At 41.0% G+C, this 15,798-nt stretch overlaps 1 protein-coding gene across 2 annotated transcripts in view; it reads right to left on the minus strand.

Moving 5' to 3' along the window:
- SLC17A8 (solute carrier family 17 member 8) overlaps positions 1-15,798 on the minus strand; it is a 43,204-nt gene that overhangs the window by 19,467 nt on the left and 7,939 nt on the right. For both annotated transcript variants that reach the window (XM_034987281.1, XM_034987280.1), the window contains exons 2-5: positions 10,586-10,838; positions 3,894-4,012; positions 2,001-2,115; positions 596-683 (exon numbers count right to left, since the gene is read on the minus strand). In XM_034987281.1, the coding sequence (XP_034843172.1) occupies positions 596-683; positions 2,001-2,115; positions 3,894-4,012; positions 10,586-10,838 (575 nt within the window). The remainder of the gene's footprint in view (positions 1-595; positions 684-2,000; positions 2,116-3,893; positions 4,013-10,585; positions 10,839-15,798) is intronic.

Below are 15,798 nucleotides of genomic sequence, written 5' to 3' on the forward strand. Positions count from 1 at the left end.
TTAAACTTTAGTTTCAGTTTCCCTGTCTGTAAAAAGAAGAGAGAAAGGTTTGATGATTCTCTTTTTCTGCTTCTCACCTTGGCAAATACCATGTGTTGGCAAATTCAACAACCACTTCTAACCCCTTCTTTCTGACCTTTCTCTACTAACAGTGCTGGAAAAGCTAGCACCTGGATTCCTAGCTGCTTCTGCAGTTGGTAAAGCATCTGACACAATTAGGGCCAAGGAAATATGTGGAAGCCTGATAAGGGGTTTCTAGAAAGCCTTTGCTTTGCTGATAAAAGGAACAGATGTGGTTAGGACAACCATTTCCACTTCTTCCTGCCTAGAATGTGGGCTTGAGGCCTGGAGCTGTAACAGCCATCCTGTGAACCTGAGGAACAAGTGTGAGAGTAAAGAGCTATCACTTCTAGGACAGTAGAATAGAAAGTCAGAGCATGCTCAGGCCCTGATGGATCATTGAGTGGTAAAACCAACACCAGCAATCACTCACCTTTGGACTTCTGTTATGTGAAAAAAATAAATCCTATGTAGTAGGGTCTTCACTTGATGACAAAGCATTCCTAAATAAAACCGATGATTCCAATACACTTACCACAAAAAGAGGTTGTGGCCAGTCGGCTTCTCTCCAAAGGTGGTGCCCACTTACTCCACATCCCATGGCAGGCAGGGTAGGTCACACCCTGGCAAAACGGTTGAAAATAGATTATTTGATTTGACCTCAGTTTCTGTTTGTGTTTAAAATGTGGATCCTGCTTCTTTAAGAGAGGCTACATGATAAAAACCCAATTCATAAATACCAAGTAGCCTGTGTTAGCTATTTTAACTCACAGCACGTACGCTACAATCTGAATATCAGTTCCAATGTAAGAATGGTGGGGAATGGGGCAGGGGTCTTTGGATTTCATATTATTATAGAATATTGGTGTAGATAGGGGTTTCTGCAATCAGCTGGTCCATCCCCTCATTTCAAGATACAGAACCTGAGGCTAAGAGCCATTAAGTGACTACATTCTGGTCTTCATTGCTGTGAATAGTATGTTCTTTCCACCCATCAGTACTTTCCAAAATGCAGTGTATGTCCCTCTAGTAGAACTAGAGTTGCATTTGAGTTGCTACAACAAACCACCAACAAACCATAATTGGTGCATATATAATCTAAGAGGCTTTAGAAAACAATGTAACTGATGCATGAAACCCATGATTGCAAAGATAGTGTTGCTTACAATGAGATTCTTTTTTGTGTGTGGTTTTTTTGTTTTGTTTTGTTTTTTAATGAATTGATCTAGGGAAAAACTGTAGGTAAATAATAGTACAAATTGTACATGGATATGACAGAAGCAACGGAGGTTAGAGGTGAATGACTGAGCTTGGGGAACAACGCTCTACATCGAGGCTTGGTAAACTATGGCCTGATTTAGCTCACCATCTGTTTTTGTACTGCTCTTCAGGAAGGACTGGTTTTTACATTTTTTTCCAAGGCTCACATTTTTATTTTCTTATTAAGTCTTTTTTTAATTCCATATAGTTAATATAGAGTGTTATATTAATTTCAGGTGTACAATATAGTGATTCAACAATTCCCTGAGTTAAATCTCTGTGTAACACTACACCCTGGAAACTTACAGATTTATTAATAAATGCATTTAAATTGTTTTAGTGGAAAGGGCCCCTGCTATGTGAACTATAGGATTTGGGCTTCAGTTTCATCATTCATTAAATGACAGGGGTTGGATTAGATTATCTCTAAGATCATTCCTGGCTCACGTGAAATTCTGCCCTCTATGAAACGGTCCTTTATTGTGTATACATTTGTAATCACACAGGGCATTCTAATTAAAGTATTCATAAAATTATAGTTAAAACCGGAGAGTAGAAATAGCAGGACAAGGTGGAAGACCAGAAAACTAAATAAAGCGGGTCTTCTTCAGTAGCTGAATTATCTACAGGACCATTCTGTATTTAGCAGTAGCAAAAACCATTAAGGAAGAATCTCCCACCTCCACTAGACCTTGCAAGATTCTGACACACATGACACAGCCGTAATGCACTCTGGCCGCAGAAGGGATGAACATGTTCAAGGTTGATGTTAAGAAGATAGCAGCTCCAAAGACCCTGAGGGACCAAAACACTGTATTAGGGGGCAGGCCCACTTGTGGATGTGGCACTTCAGCTACACATCAGGAATGAACCTCTCCATTCATGGAAAATTACCATGGAAATTAATAGAAAGAGAAATAGATGATGTTGTTAGGGTCTGATGTGTCCCAAGCTAGACTGTCGGGCGGCTTTGAATCCTGAGCTCATCCTCGGACCCATGACGGACAGGTTGTTGGCAATACAGGAATATCCCTCCTGAATGAGGTCCTGAAGCTGGAGACTGACAAACGTGAGATGAGCTTGCTGGAGATGCACCATTCTGCTTGGTTCTACCCAACTGACTCATTCTGCCTATTACCACATGACATCAGCACATTGGGATTGTGTCTCATGCTTCACAATTCGCTGTCACTTTACCAGAAGGTCATACTATCTGAAAGCAGGCTGTGTCCTGGGACTAGTCAAGCACAAAACAGGCTGTGTCCCTGTCTGAGCCCCCAGCTCACTGCTCAGTCCCCCATGCCTTCTCCTCCCTGCCTGGACCAGAGTGTCCTGGGAAAAGAGAGCAGGCAGCATTTTCTTCTTTTCTCACACATTAATGATGCTTCAGCCCTTTTAACGTGTTGGGAAATATGTGTGATTTTCTTTTATGGCAGAAGTGTGAGCCAGTATTTTATCACTTCTTGAAAAGAATACAATAGGTAAGTGATAATAAATGAAGGACACAAATTAGACCAAAACTTAAGTAAATAAAGTCATGCTTGTACATATTTAGATCTTACGGTATTGACTTTCAAACTTTTTGACCTTCATCCATAAAGCAAAATATATTTTATATTGCAACTCAATACATAATCACACACACAAATGTAACCAAAACAAGTTTCAAAAACCAATACTTAAGTGTGCAATGAATTAAGATATTTTCTACTCTATTTTATTCTATTTGATTATCCTCTTTTCCATTTTTCTCTCTTTTTCTTAGAAAATGCTCATTGGTAAATCACTATGTTGATTTCATTACCATTTAATTATTTGTGTTTTAGAGTTTGAGAAACACTGCTTTATAAAATATATGGCTCATGAAATCTATATGCATACAGTGACACAGGACATACAATTGGAAGGAAACTGGAGACATTTAGCACAACTTTTCTGCTACATATACGTCCTACGTTTCCTCCAAATGGCCATCTTCTTCGGCTTGCACACCTCTAGTGACAGAGAACTCCATTGCTCCTTGAGGCAGCTCATTCTGTCTTGGATGATTTTAATTGCTCAAACATCTGCTATAAAATTTCAAGGGCATTAAAGACATCTTGCAATTTAGAGGCAAGCCCCTACTAGACACATGACAATATCTGTCTGGTACTGGACTATATTAACATAGTACATAGAATGTCACTTGTCAAAGGAAACTCAAACACAATCTAAATCATGCTTTATTTCACAGATGAGGAAACAGACCCAGGGAAGGAAAAAAAGTGACTCAGTAGAGGTCACCAAGTGAATTATTTAGGGTCCAGGAACTATTTCTTCTGACTCAGACTCAATTGCTCTTTTTACTACATAATCACTAAAAGAATTACAAGATAAATTAAGTTAGACAAAAAAGTAATAACAAGAGACTCTTGAGAACAGAATCATATCAATATCTGTGAATCACATCTATTGGAATGGCTCCTGTCTTCCATTCTGCATTTCTAAATTGAGAGCAAACTATGCAAATTTTATAAAAACACAAAATCATGTTATGATCTGTACTGCATTCATGTTATTTCAGTTTGCCTTACCTGTTAGCAGCAAACTTATTTGAAATGAAACCACCTGGAATTTGTGTCACAATATAACCCCAGAAAAAAGATCCATGGATAAGGCCCACTGTCTCTGGATCCCAGTTAAACTGTGCTGTCTGAAATGAGAAATCAGATATAGTGGTGTTTATAAGAAAACACTTGCCTACCATTTTTCACTGATGATCCTACATAACAACCCACAAGGTCCTTCTTTCCTTCTTTTATTCAACAAATATTTGTGGAGGGCTTCTTGTATGCTTGGGATATAGTAACAAATACGACAAAGTCCCTGCTGTCATTGAACTTGCCTTCTAGTGAGAGCAGGAGAGATTATGTACAAACTTAAATACATACATATGTATGTATTAAATATATAAATATGTATTTAATAATGATACAACTCTTAAGCCATTGAAAATTCCAGGGCTAGACCCCCTTTCCTCCCTTTCTTCCCAAAGTAACTCATTCTTTTCAGACTCCTTGCAAATGTTCCTTCCTCTGAGGACATGGGGCACCTGGCTGGCTCAGTCCCTAGAACATGCAACTCTTGATCTCAAGGTTGTTAGCTCGAGCCCCACATTGGGTATAGAGATTCTGCTTGAATACCTCTAATGACAGAGAACTCTACTACTCCTTGAGGCAGCTCATTCTGTCTTGGATACTTTTAATTGCTCAAACATCTACTATAGAATTTCAAGGGCATTAAAGACATCTTGCAATCTAGAGGCAAGCCCCTTCTACTCACACGGCAAAACGTATATGGTACTGGACTATATTAACATAGTCCATTAAAAATAAAATCTTTAAAAAAAAAAAAAGCAATGATATCAAAATGGAAGGTGTTCCTGTTATGGAGGAAGGGTTCTTAATTATCAACATATTATGCCTTATCAACTTTTGTCAGTTTATTTTCCCATCACAAGTTGTTTTATATTTATTTGCTCATTTATTCAACATTCACCTAGTGCCTCCTGTGTCCCAGATCAGGTGCTAGACAGTGTAAATACTAATTCAAACAAGAACTGCCTTTGTGTTCTAGGAGATCACAGTCCATGGAACATTGGCCTGTCCTCTATACCGTATTTCCCATTTTACCCATTAGGAAATTGAAGTTTAAGAGTAAAATGAAACTGGGGCACCTGGCTGGCTCAGTCGGTAGAGCACACAACTCTTGATCTCAAGGTCATGAGTTCAAGCCCCACGTTGGGTAGGAATTACTCAAAAATAAATAAATAAATGAAATGAAACTAACAATCATTCATTCAAATCAGCTCACCAAATTTTTATTTTGTGCTACTTTGTGCCACACATTGTTCTAGGCACTGGGGATACAACAGTGAACAGAACAACAGTAATTGCTCTCTTCACAAAGACGCCAGTGGGGACAGCAGACAGTAAACAAGTAAACAAGTACAGACTGTGTTAGATAGTGATCGGGGTGAGGAATAAAAATAAAGCAGGGAAGGCGACAGGAAGTGCCGGATAGGAGTGCGGTAGAGTGCAATTTAAGATAGAGAGGGAAGGCTTCATTGAGGAGGTGATTTTTGAGTAAAGCCCTATAGGAAAGAAGGGAGTAAATCATGCTGTTAATTATCTGAGAGAACTTTCAAGGCAGAGAAATAGCAAGTGTAAAGACCCTAAGGTTAGAGGAACAGCAAGATGTCAGGATAGGTGGAAGGTAATGAGTGAAGGACCTGAGAATAGGAGTTAAAGTAAGAGAGGTTCAAATGATGATAGGCCCTTTAAGTCACCAAAAGGACCTTGGCTTTTACTCAAAGAGGGATGGAAACCATTGGAAGCTTGGAGCAAAATAGGGACATAATTTTGTTTAGGCACTGTCCATGTATTTCCTCCCTTAATTCTTAGAACACCTAGAGGTAATTCTTGGCTCTTCTTTTGTAGGTAAGGAAAATAAGGCTTAGAGAGATTAACTTACTTGCCCAAGGTCATGCAACTAGTTACAAGGAGAGCCAAGATCAAGGAACCAAAGATCGAAGGCAGAGGAATCCACTTCATCCAGAGGCTAATTACCAATCACAATGTCTCTTGCTCATACTTTTCTCTCTTAAAGGGATGGTTCTTCCAGGTATTCTCTGAAGGAGATGATACATGACAAATAGGACTTGGGCCTGCTGAGAACTGAATTTCATCATCACTTGAGCCCCATTAGAATCATAATGGCCCCATGCATGCACCATTACAATAAGCCAACCACTGTCAGGTACTGTGTGGGGTGAAGAAAGACCCCCAGAAGATTTATACACAAAATCTCTGGAATCTCTGAATGCTGCTTTATTTGGGAAAAGGGTTTTGTTGATGTGACAAAATCAAGGATCTTGAGATGAGTTATCCTGGATTATCTAGCTGGGCCCTAAATCCAATGACAAGTGTTCTTAAAAGAGAAAGGCAGAGAGAGATTTGAGACAGAAGAGGAGAAGACACACAGAGAGGAGAAGCCATGTGAAGACAGAGCTAGGGATTGGAGTTATGCTGCCACAAGCCAAGGATCACCCAGAGCCCCCAAAGCTGGAAAAAGCAAGGAAGGATTCTTCAGTAGAGCCGTCAGAGTGAGTGTGGCCCTGGTGAAATTATCTCAAATTTCTGGTCTCCACAACTGTGCGAGAATAAATTTCAGGTGTTTTAAGCCACCATGCTTGAGGTAATTAGTTACTGCAGCGTTAGGAAACTAATATAGGTACTTAAAGTATTAGCACCAAATTATCTCTTTTGATCTATAAAGCAGGCCTTTCATTCCCATTTTACAATAAGGGCAGTGAGGGTCAGCAAAAAACTGCTAGAAATGACAGTTCCTGCCTCCCTGCTCATTTCCTTCAGAAAGCATTCCCCATCCTCACCCTGGGTCTCTCCTCTGCTGACTGGACATCTGGCCAATCAGGCTCTCTCTGTCTCTCTCTGTCTTTCTCTGTCTGTCTGTCTCGCTCTCCAATCTGAACCCAGAAGTTATACTTAGACGAGACTGAATACTTGAACTGAAACTAGTCCCCTTTTAGTCAGGGCCGAAGTAAGTCAGCTCCCGGACAAGACACTTCAGCTTTGGAGGACAGTGAGAAGACATGGAAAAGGAAAGAAAACAGCCCATGGAGAGACCTGGGACAGTGGAGCATACTCAGAGAGAAGCAGACCGTGTGGAGCAAGCAAGCAAGCTGGAGACCTTAGTTAAGGATTTCCTCATTCCTCATTTCCTCATTCCTAGGAGGGCCAGCTCCACTCTGCCCTTCCTGGCAGAGCCTCTGTTTATGCCTTGGAAAGAATTAGGTAAAGACTCCTTTTCCACCCCTCATGGAGTACAGCCAGGATTTCAGTCCCACTGCAGGCTGGACTCCCCACTGTCCAGGGCACGGACTGCACAAATATACACATCAGACCTGCTTTTTTACCCTCACTCTCATGAGATCCCCTACAGCCCTACCATAATTTCCTTTTTAACTTGACCTGGTTCCACTGCATTTCTATTCCTTGCAACCAGCAATCCCTGACCAGGACATAAGGACAACTTGCTCAAGGTCCCAGAGCTAATAAACAAAAGAAGTCAAGTGTGAAACCGGGTCTGGCCAATTCGAAAGCCCATCCTCTCAACTCTACAGGACTCATGATTCATGGGAAGGAGTTTGGACTTTTCCTGAAGGTAAAAAGAGATAATCGCAAAGTTTCTCAAATGTCAGTCATTTATTGCTTGCCATATGCCAGACGCTATTCTAAGTGATTCACGTGTTTTAAAATTCATAATTATTAAACTAAAAATGAGTATTCACACATCAGCTAAAACTACCCTGTATACAACTAGTGAGTATATGCCAAATATTTGTAAGACCTATATATTCATACTGCTTACTTCTCTCCCTCTTTTGAAAATGAGGATTTCAAAATATCTCAGTGAAAAATATCTAGTTCACCCCATAAAATGAAAAACCAAATAAACAAAATACCAGTCATTCAGAGCCTTTCTTAATACAATTAGTAAAATCTTTGTCATCAGGTTGAACATGCTCAGTTGACATGTAAGCTTTGTTCCATTTGAGTAATAGAGAAATGGCCTGCTATAAATTGGAGTTGTCCTAGAGCTTCTGAAATGCTCCCAAACTCCTATTTTTGAGACCAGAAGAAATGATGCAAAGCATATTTTAGATCTCAATCAGTTTCTCTAAGACTCCAAAGGGAAAACCATAGAAACTAGAGAGCACACACTAGCATTGTTCCTTAGGTTTATCAAAATGTCTTTTCCATATGTCTCCAAACAGACTCTGTTGACCTAGGCCTATCTTTCCAGGCAACAAAGAAATGTACACCAGCATCTCATTTTGATCTGGGCCTCGGCAGACAAGTTTTAATTAGCTGGCCTTGCTCACAAAAGGCTGGGAGAATACATGTGATACACATCTGAAACCTCACTAATATATATCATTATTTAAAAAATGCATGGCTTGCCCCATCACACCTCTCCTGTCCTCCCTCCCCACCAAAAAATAAACAACTAGCATATCCTTTTAGAACAAATTCAGCTGCGACATCAAAAAGAGGCTAGAAGACTCTCCATTGTGCTCTTTTCTTCTGGCGGAATAATCTCTTAGCTAAAAGAAAAAAAAAAAAGCCTGCAGGGCCAACTAAAGACCTTTTTTTTTAATGGATTAGAATCAAATTTTCCCAAACCAGTGCTTGGCAGGAACTGTTCTAGGTAATGCTAATAGATGTGGCATGAAAGAAAGTGTTCTACAATAAAGTTCGGGAAATAATGCATACACAGCCCCCTCTTGGAGACTCTCACAGGACACAGCACAATAAAAGCTCCCATTTCATACAACACCTTCTTTCTAGCACAGCCTACAGAACAGTGATATGCCAAACACCAGTTTGGGGAACTCTGATGTAAATGTTTCTCCACATATGGGCAGGGACCAGAGAACTACTAGATGCCCCTCTGCAATGTGCGAGTACCTCCCCATGAGTCATTACAATGAAACATGTATCCATTGGGCATACACTTTTGGTTTTTTCCCCATAGCCTCAATACTTCTCTAGGCCTACCATGGAAGAAATAAGCCAGATTTTACCTTTCCAGTGATTCATAAAAACAGTGCTTTTTTTTAATTTAAATTCAATTAGCCAACATATAGCACATCATTAGTTTTTGATGTAACGTTCAATGATTCATCAGTTTTGTGTAACACGCAGTGCTCATCACATCATATGCCCTCTTTAATGCTTTTAAGTCACATCAGACTTGCTTATGACTACAACAGCCTTTGAACTGGGCCTCCTGCTTCCACTCAATTCAATCCCAGTCTATTGGGAGACCACTGGCTGGATAGCGATCTTTCTGGAACAGATTTGATCATACCACCACTCTGTGCAAAGCCCACCCAGGACTCCCTACGTGGCTTATCAGGCTTTACCTGGCCTAACTCTTATTTGCCCTGGTGTCTCCCTCTCTTGAGGCTCAATCATGCTCTACCCTCTTACAGGGGTTCTCAGCCTGGAGTCCAAGGATGGAATGCTGTGGATCTGTGAACTTTGATGGGAAAAATCAGCATTTTTAGTTTCACTAACTGCTAGCTGAAATTTAGCATTTCCTGTGGTTATGAATGTAGGCAACAAACCACAGTAGTATTATCAGTACCTGTGACTCCATCACGTGGAAACTATAAACCTGTTCATATGACAGTTGTTACCACTATCTTAAACTATGGTTTATACTTCAAACTTCAAAGTTACAGTAATTTTATTTTATTTTTTAAAGATTTTATTTATTTATTTGTCGGAGAGACAGGGGGGTGGAGAGCATAAGCAGAGGGAGGGGCAGGCAGAGGGAGAAGCAGACTCTCTGCTGAGCAGGGAGCCTGATGTAGGACTTGATCCCAGGACCCTGAGCCGAAGGCAGACCCTTAACTGACTGAGCCACCCAGGTGCCCCAAAGTTACAGTAATTTTAGACCCATTGTTAAATTTTGTCATCGATGTGTTTATAAAGAAGCTCATATGTTTCCATATCGTTAATTTTATTTTTAAATACTTTGATATCTGTATTCCAATATAATTGGTTTCCTTTATAATCCTATGCATTTTATTTTAAGAATTTAAAACATTATTTTGACAAAAGGTTCATAAGTCTACAGCAGGTTGCCAAAGGGGTCCATGGCTCAGAAAAGATGAACTCCTATCTCAGTCCCTAAACACATCATTTTCTCTCTCTCCCCCTCTCTCTCCCTCCTTCTCTCTCTCTCTCTCTTTCCTTCTCTCTCCCTCCCTCCCCTTCTCTCCTACAGTCTTTCACATAAGATGTTCCTTTTTCTTCACTCTTCCTCGCACTTCACTAAAACACCCTTTGTCGGTCGATTCCTCCTTATCTTTCGGAACCAGCCATCACTTTCTCTGGGAATTCTTTCTTGATATCTGGGTCAGCACTCTCTTATTTGGCCCCCAGCATTCTGAACACCTCCAACATAGCACCTGCAACCATGAATTATGCTTACTTACTTGTACAGCTCTATGACGACAAGGGCCCAACCTGTGCTTTTCATCATTCTCTTCCCTTCACCTTGCACAGTGCCTGGCACATGGTAGCCATTCTACCTTTTTGTCACATCAATGGAAGAGGTGAAGTGCTTTCTTTCCTATAATAAAGTATTGGCACAGCTGTGGCCAAAAGAGCTCCCACCAAACACAGACACTGACCTGAATTTCTGGTTTTCCATCAACATATACAGTGCTGTTGTTGACCATTTCCACGATGGCTACTCCAAGATTGCACCGAATCCCAAAGGAAATGCAGAAGCCCAGCCCACTCATAATGGCAATGAGGTAGCGCTTGGGAAGGCCACAGCAGTGGCAGCTGCAGAGGGGGGGCCTCTGCCTGGAAGTCTGCACTGGCCTTCCTTCTTCATTCAGCTCAGTGTTATCTTCTTCCTCATTCGTCCCATCAATTTTTCTATAGTGGAAGAAAAATGGTCAAAGAAAGGCCGGGATTTCAGAGAAAAAAGGAAGTATACTGGCAAAAAGAAAAGGTCTACCAAAGAAGAAAAGGGGAAACCCAAAGTAGGATGCAGCCTGCCTTTTTAAAAGTTGTTATTGTCATGAAAATAAATAATAGTGGCTAAAATTACTGATATTCTGGGTATTGTATTGCACTTCATTAGGCATTAGGTCATTTAGAGTTCACAACAACTCCATGACATTGATGGTGCTATCTTGCCATTATACAGGTCAGGAAACTAAGTCACTTGAGGTGGGATGTAAATCCAAGTCTAAGTCTGTGTCCTCAACAATATGCTTTACTGAATTTCCTGCCAGAAGAGTATTGACAGATTTCATCCACGTTGCATGTCCTAGCTATCTATAGATGCACTTGACCTCGGTTTTAGTGTCACCTGAAGCATGCTAAAAAGATATACAGTAGAAAATCAATCCATTTGCAGATTCTTTTCTTCCTCTTTATCTAAATCTTAATAAAATATTAGGTAGAGGTAGGGAGGCACAATCTATCAATTTCTACCACTTTCTCCTCCAGCTACCTCCACTCTCATCGTCTTTTTTTAGAAAACTCAGAAGTCACTTTCTTCAGTTCCCTACCTCCCATTCTCTCTTGGACCCATTCCAACCAGGCATCCCCAAAATTGTCCACCAAAACAGCTCTTCTTAAGGTCATCAATACCTTCCACTGACCTTTGACTCAATGCAATGGTCATCTTAGGTCCTCATGTAATCAGCCTATCAGTACTTAACCCAAGTTCTTCCTTTATTTTCTCCCAAGAAACCACACTCATGTGCTCTTCCTCTTAATTCTCTGACCATTCTTTCTGTTTTGTCTCGTAAGCTGATTCCCTACTTCCTTGACCTGTAAACACTGGGATGTCCAGGGCTCAGCTCACAGATCTCTTTTATTTTCTACCTACACTCTGTAGGTGATCTTATCCCATCTGTGGGTTTTAGATACAGATCCCAATTTTCATAAATAGACTTATTTGACATCTCCTTGGACACACAATCAGCATCTCAAACTTAACATATCCAAACTGATTTTCCCGAAAAAAAATTAATTCCTGAAATCTTTCCCATCCCAAGTAATGATAATTTTGTTCCTCCAGTTGCTCAGGCAAAAATCTTGAAGTCATCCTGAATGCTTCATTTCTTCTCCAACCTATACCCAAACTAGGAGCCAGTGTGACTTAGTTTGAATGTTTATCCTTCCACTTGCTTAGCTGTGTGACTTTGGCCTAGTTAACCTCTCTCGGCTTCTTCTGTTTCTTCATCTGTAACCTAGGAATTATAAAAGTAGTTTCTTCTTCGTGGGGTTCTTCTCAGGATTATCATAAGTGGATTATTATATTTAGACCATTTAGAACAGAACTTAATACATGTAAAAACTCAATATAGGCCAGCTACTTTTTTTACATTAATCCCCACAATCATTTAATGAGCCCATTCTGTTAGACTGAGAGCATTGACGCCATGTATTGCCGCTTATACTGATGTCCAAGAATCATTTGGATCACAGGACTATTTATAATGCATAGCCCTGATGGTCTCCATGAATTTCTGGCATCAGAACATCATTTATAATTTGTATAGCATGAAAAACTGTTTCTCCAATGTTGACACATCATTACAATAGTACTAGCAGTATTAGCTAAAACAGGGATAATATATAACAGCTACACTAATATTTATATAAAACAAATTCAGTTCTCTCTCCCCATTTCATATAATGACCTCAATATGGTTAAAACAGCTCAGTGAGGTATAGGAAACTTAATACTTCCATTTGACACAAATATAACTGTAGTCCAGAAAGCAAGAGTGGATTGGCCAAGACCCCAGAGCCAGAAGAAGGTAGAGGCAGGGTGGGAAGGCTTTCCCCTGACTATCAGGTCCACTGATTCCCTCTCATGTGTGCTTCCCGGCTCACCAGGCTGTGTTCTGTCTCAGTGAGCTTCCCATCACCTTCTCATCTGCATTCTGGACCTTGCCCCAGCCACCGTGGACAACCCAGTAGAGGAAAGTATTAAGAGAACGGACTCTGGAATGAGAGAAGCTGAGTGCTATTTCTCCCATGTGCTAGCTCGATGACTTTGGCCAAGCCACTTGACCATATGAAGCTACAATATGCTGGTATTAGGTTGCCAGGGCTGCCATAACGAAGTACCACACACTGAGTGGCTCAAACAACAGAACTTGTACTTTTTCACAGTTCTGGAGGCCAGAAGTGCAAGATCAAGGTGTTGGCAGGATTGGTTCTTTCTGAGGCCTCTCTCCTTGACCTGTAAATCGCCCAAACCATGAGAGACTCTTAACTATAGGAAACAAACAGGGTTGCTGGAGGGGTGAGGGGTGGGGAGATGGGGTAACTGGGTGATGGACATTAAGGAGGGTACATGATGTAATGAGCACTGGGTGTTATATAAGACTGGTGAATCACTGAACTCTACCTCTGAAAGTAATAATACGCTATATGTTAATTAATTGAATTTAAATAAAAGATTAAAGAATTTTTTAAAAAGATGGCTGTCTTCACATCACCTTCCCTCTGCATATCTCTGTGTCCAAATTTCCTCTTTTTATAATAACACCAGTCACTTGTATTAGGACCCACCCTAAAGACTACATTTTAATTAACTCTTTCATTTGTTTATTTGATTTCTACATTCTTTTATTTTTCGTTTAATCTCTACCTTCTTTTATTCCTTTATTAAATTTTTAATTTTAATTCCAGTATAGTTAACATATGGTGTTATATTAGTTTCAGGTGTACAATACAGTGATTCAACAACTCTATACATCACCCAGTGCTCATCAGGATAAGTGTATTCTTTAATCCCCATCACCTATTTCACCCATACCACTACCCACCTCCCCTCTGGTAACCGTCAGTTTGTTCTCTATAGTTTTTTTTGTTTTGTTTTGTTTTTTAAGATTTTATTTATTTATTTATTTGAGAGAGAGAGACTGAGAGAGAGAGAGCATGAGAGGGGGGAGGGTCGGGTGGGTCAGAGGGAGAAGCAGACTTCCTGCCGAGCAGGGAGCCCGATGCGGGACTCGATCCAGGGACTCCAGGATCATGACCTGAGCCGAAGGCAGTCGCTTAACCAACTGAGCCACCCAGGCGCCCTTGTTCTCTACAGTTAAGAGTCTGTCTCTTGGTCTCTCTGTCTTTTAATTACTTCTTTAAAGAACATATTTCCAAATACAGTCATATTCTGAGGCACTGGGGGTTAGGACTTCAACATATGGATTTGGGGGGAACACAACTCAGTATATAACAACCCCCATCTCTAAAATGGGCTAATGATCATAGCTATCTCATCGATTGTTTTAATGATTAAATGATATGACGCACGTAAATTATTTAGTGCAGTGCCTGGTACATGAAAGAGCTTTTTATTGCCAGATGGTAAATACTACTATTATTGCTATTAATAAAATTGTTACAAGTCATAAGCTCAGCATCTCTCTATAATCATGCAGATGTTTGAAGAGTAAGACAGACTAACATTTTCAGGCACCATGGAGCCTTGAGGAGCTTAATTAAAGACAGCCCCAGCTGCTATGCTCTGAATGCACCAGGGCTTTGGCTGCAGGACTACCTTCCCACAGACTGCTCCCCACCAAGCACTGAGCGCAGCAGGGATAGAGGGCAAGCCCTTTCCTGTAAGAGGCAAGACTCGTCTGACAGGCATCTGGCTCCAGGGCTCCCCATTGGCCTTGCAAAACTTCCTAGTACTGGGGTATAGTCTGAGACTCTTCCTACAAAATCTTCCTTCCCTTTCTCCTACACAGATAGCATCACAGTCCAAATGTTCCCCCAGTCCCCCTCGTCTCTTTCCCCATTTTCCCGCAATAAATCTCTTATGCATCTCTCCCTGTCTTCATAGAGGGCCTGAACCAACACAAGCACCATCTGTGTGCCTGATGCCATCTGGGATATCCTGAGAGTTTCCAGAGGAAGGACACAATAGAAGAGGGGCAGAGAGAAAAGTAGTGTGATAAAGGGGAAGGTAAGTTCCACGGAAGGAGGTATGGGCTCCCCAAGTAGCAGAACTTACAGCTGCCTGACCTTGAGCCACCTCTCCCCAGTTGGAGACAGGATGTGGGGAGCTGTAGAGAGAAGACTGGAGCGCCGGGTCCCAATTTCCCTTGCCCCGAGCGCTCCGCTCACGGAGTCACCAGACTTCAAGCCACTGTGCGACCAGGCACAAACATGGATCAACCACTAGAGGGACCCCCCCGGGCTGTTTGTGTGTCCCTTGTACAACCTAGTTGTGGCAGGAAGGGCCCACCCACATCAGCAGAAAGTTCATTTCCACCAAGGGGGGCTAATAGTCAGATTTGATTTGTTTTAAAAACAGTAAAATAGTGGAACATTTCTTGTATAGGCAAGCTCAGAGAGGAAGATTCTCAGCCCCCTCCCCCTGTATGATGGGACAAGCCAGGCTTCCCTGCCATCAGTCAACCCAGGTTTGATAGCCAGCTCTGCCAAATTGTGTACTAGCTGTGGGACTCTGGGCAAGGCAAGTTGGCCTCTCTAAATCTCACATTTCCTCATCTGTAAAATGGATGCGGTATTTATCTCACAGAGCTGTTGTTGAGATTAAATGAGCCTACACAACAGTAACCGGCACAAATGAATAGACACTGATTCAGTGTTAGGGCCTACAGCATCCCCCATGTGTCCTAAGTATTTCACACGTTCCTCAGTCGGAACATTTATCACATTGAGTTAGTTATTTGCTTTCATCAGCATAGTAGGTGTTGAGTAAATATTTGTTGATCTGAGAAAGTGAATGAGTGAATGAATGCCTCCCCAGGAGAAGTGAGCATGTTGAATGCAGGAGTCATTTCTGACTCCTCTTTTTTTTTTTTTTTAATTTTAAGATTATTTATTTATTTATTTA

The sequence above is a fragment of the Mirounga leonina genome, unplaced genomic scaffold (assembly GCF_011800145.1).
Source record: "Mirounga leonina isolate KUSES-001 unplaced genomic scaffold, KU_Mleo_1.0 Mir_418, whole genome shotgun sequence".
Taxonomy (NCBI): domain Eukaryota; kingdom Metazoa; phylum Chordata; class Mammalia; order Carnivora; family Phocidae; genus Mirounga; species Mirounga leonina.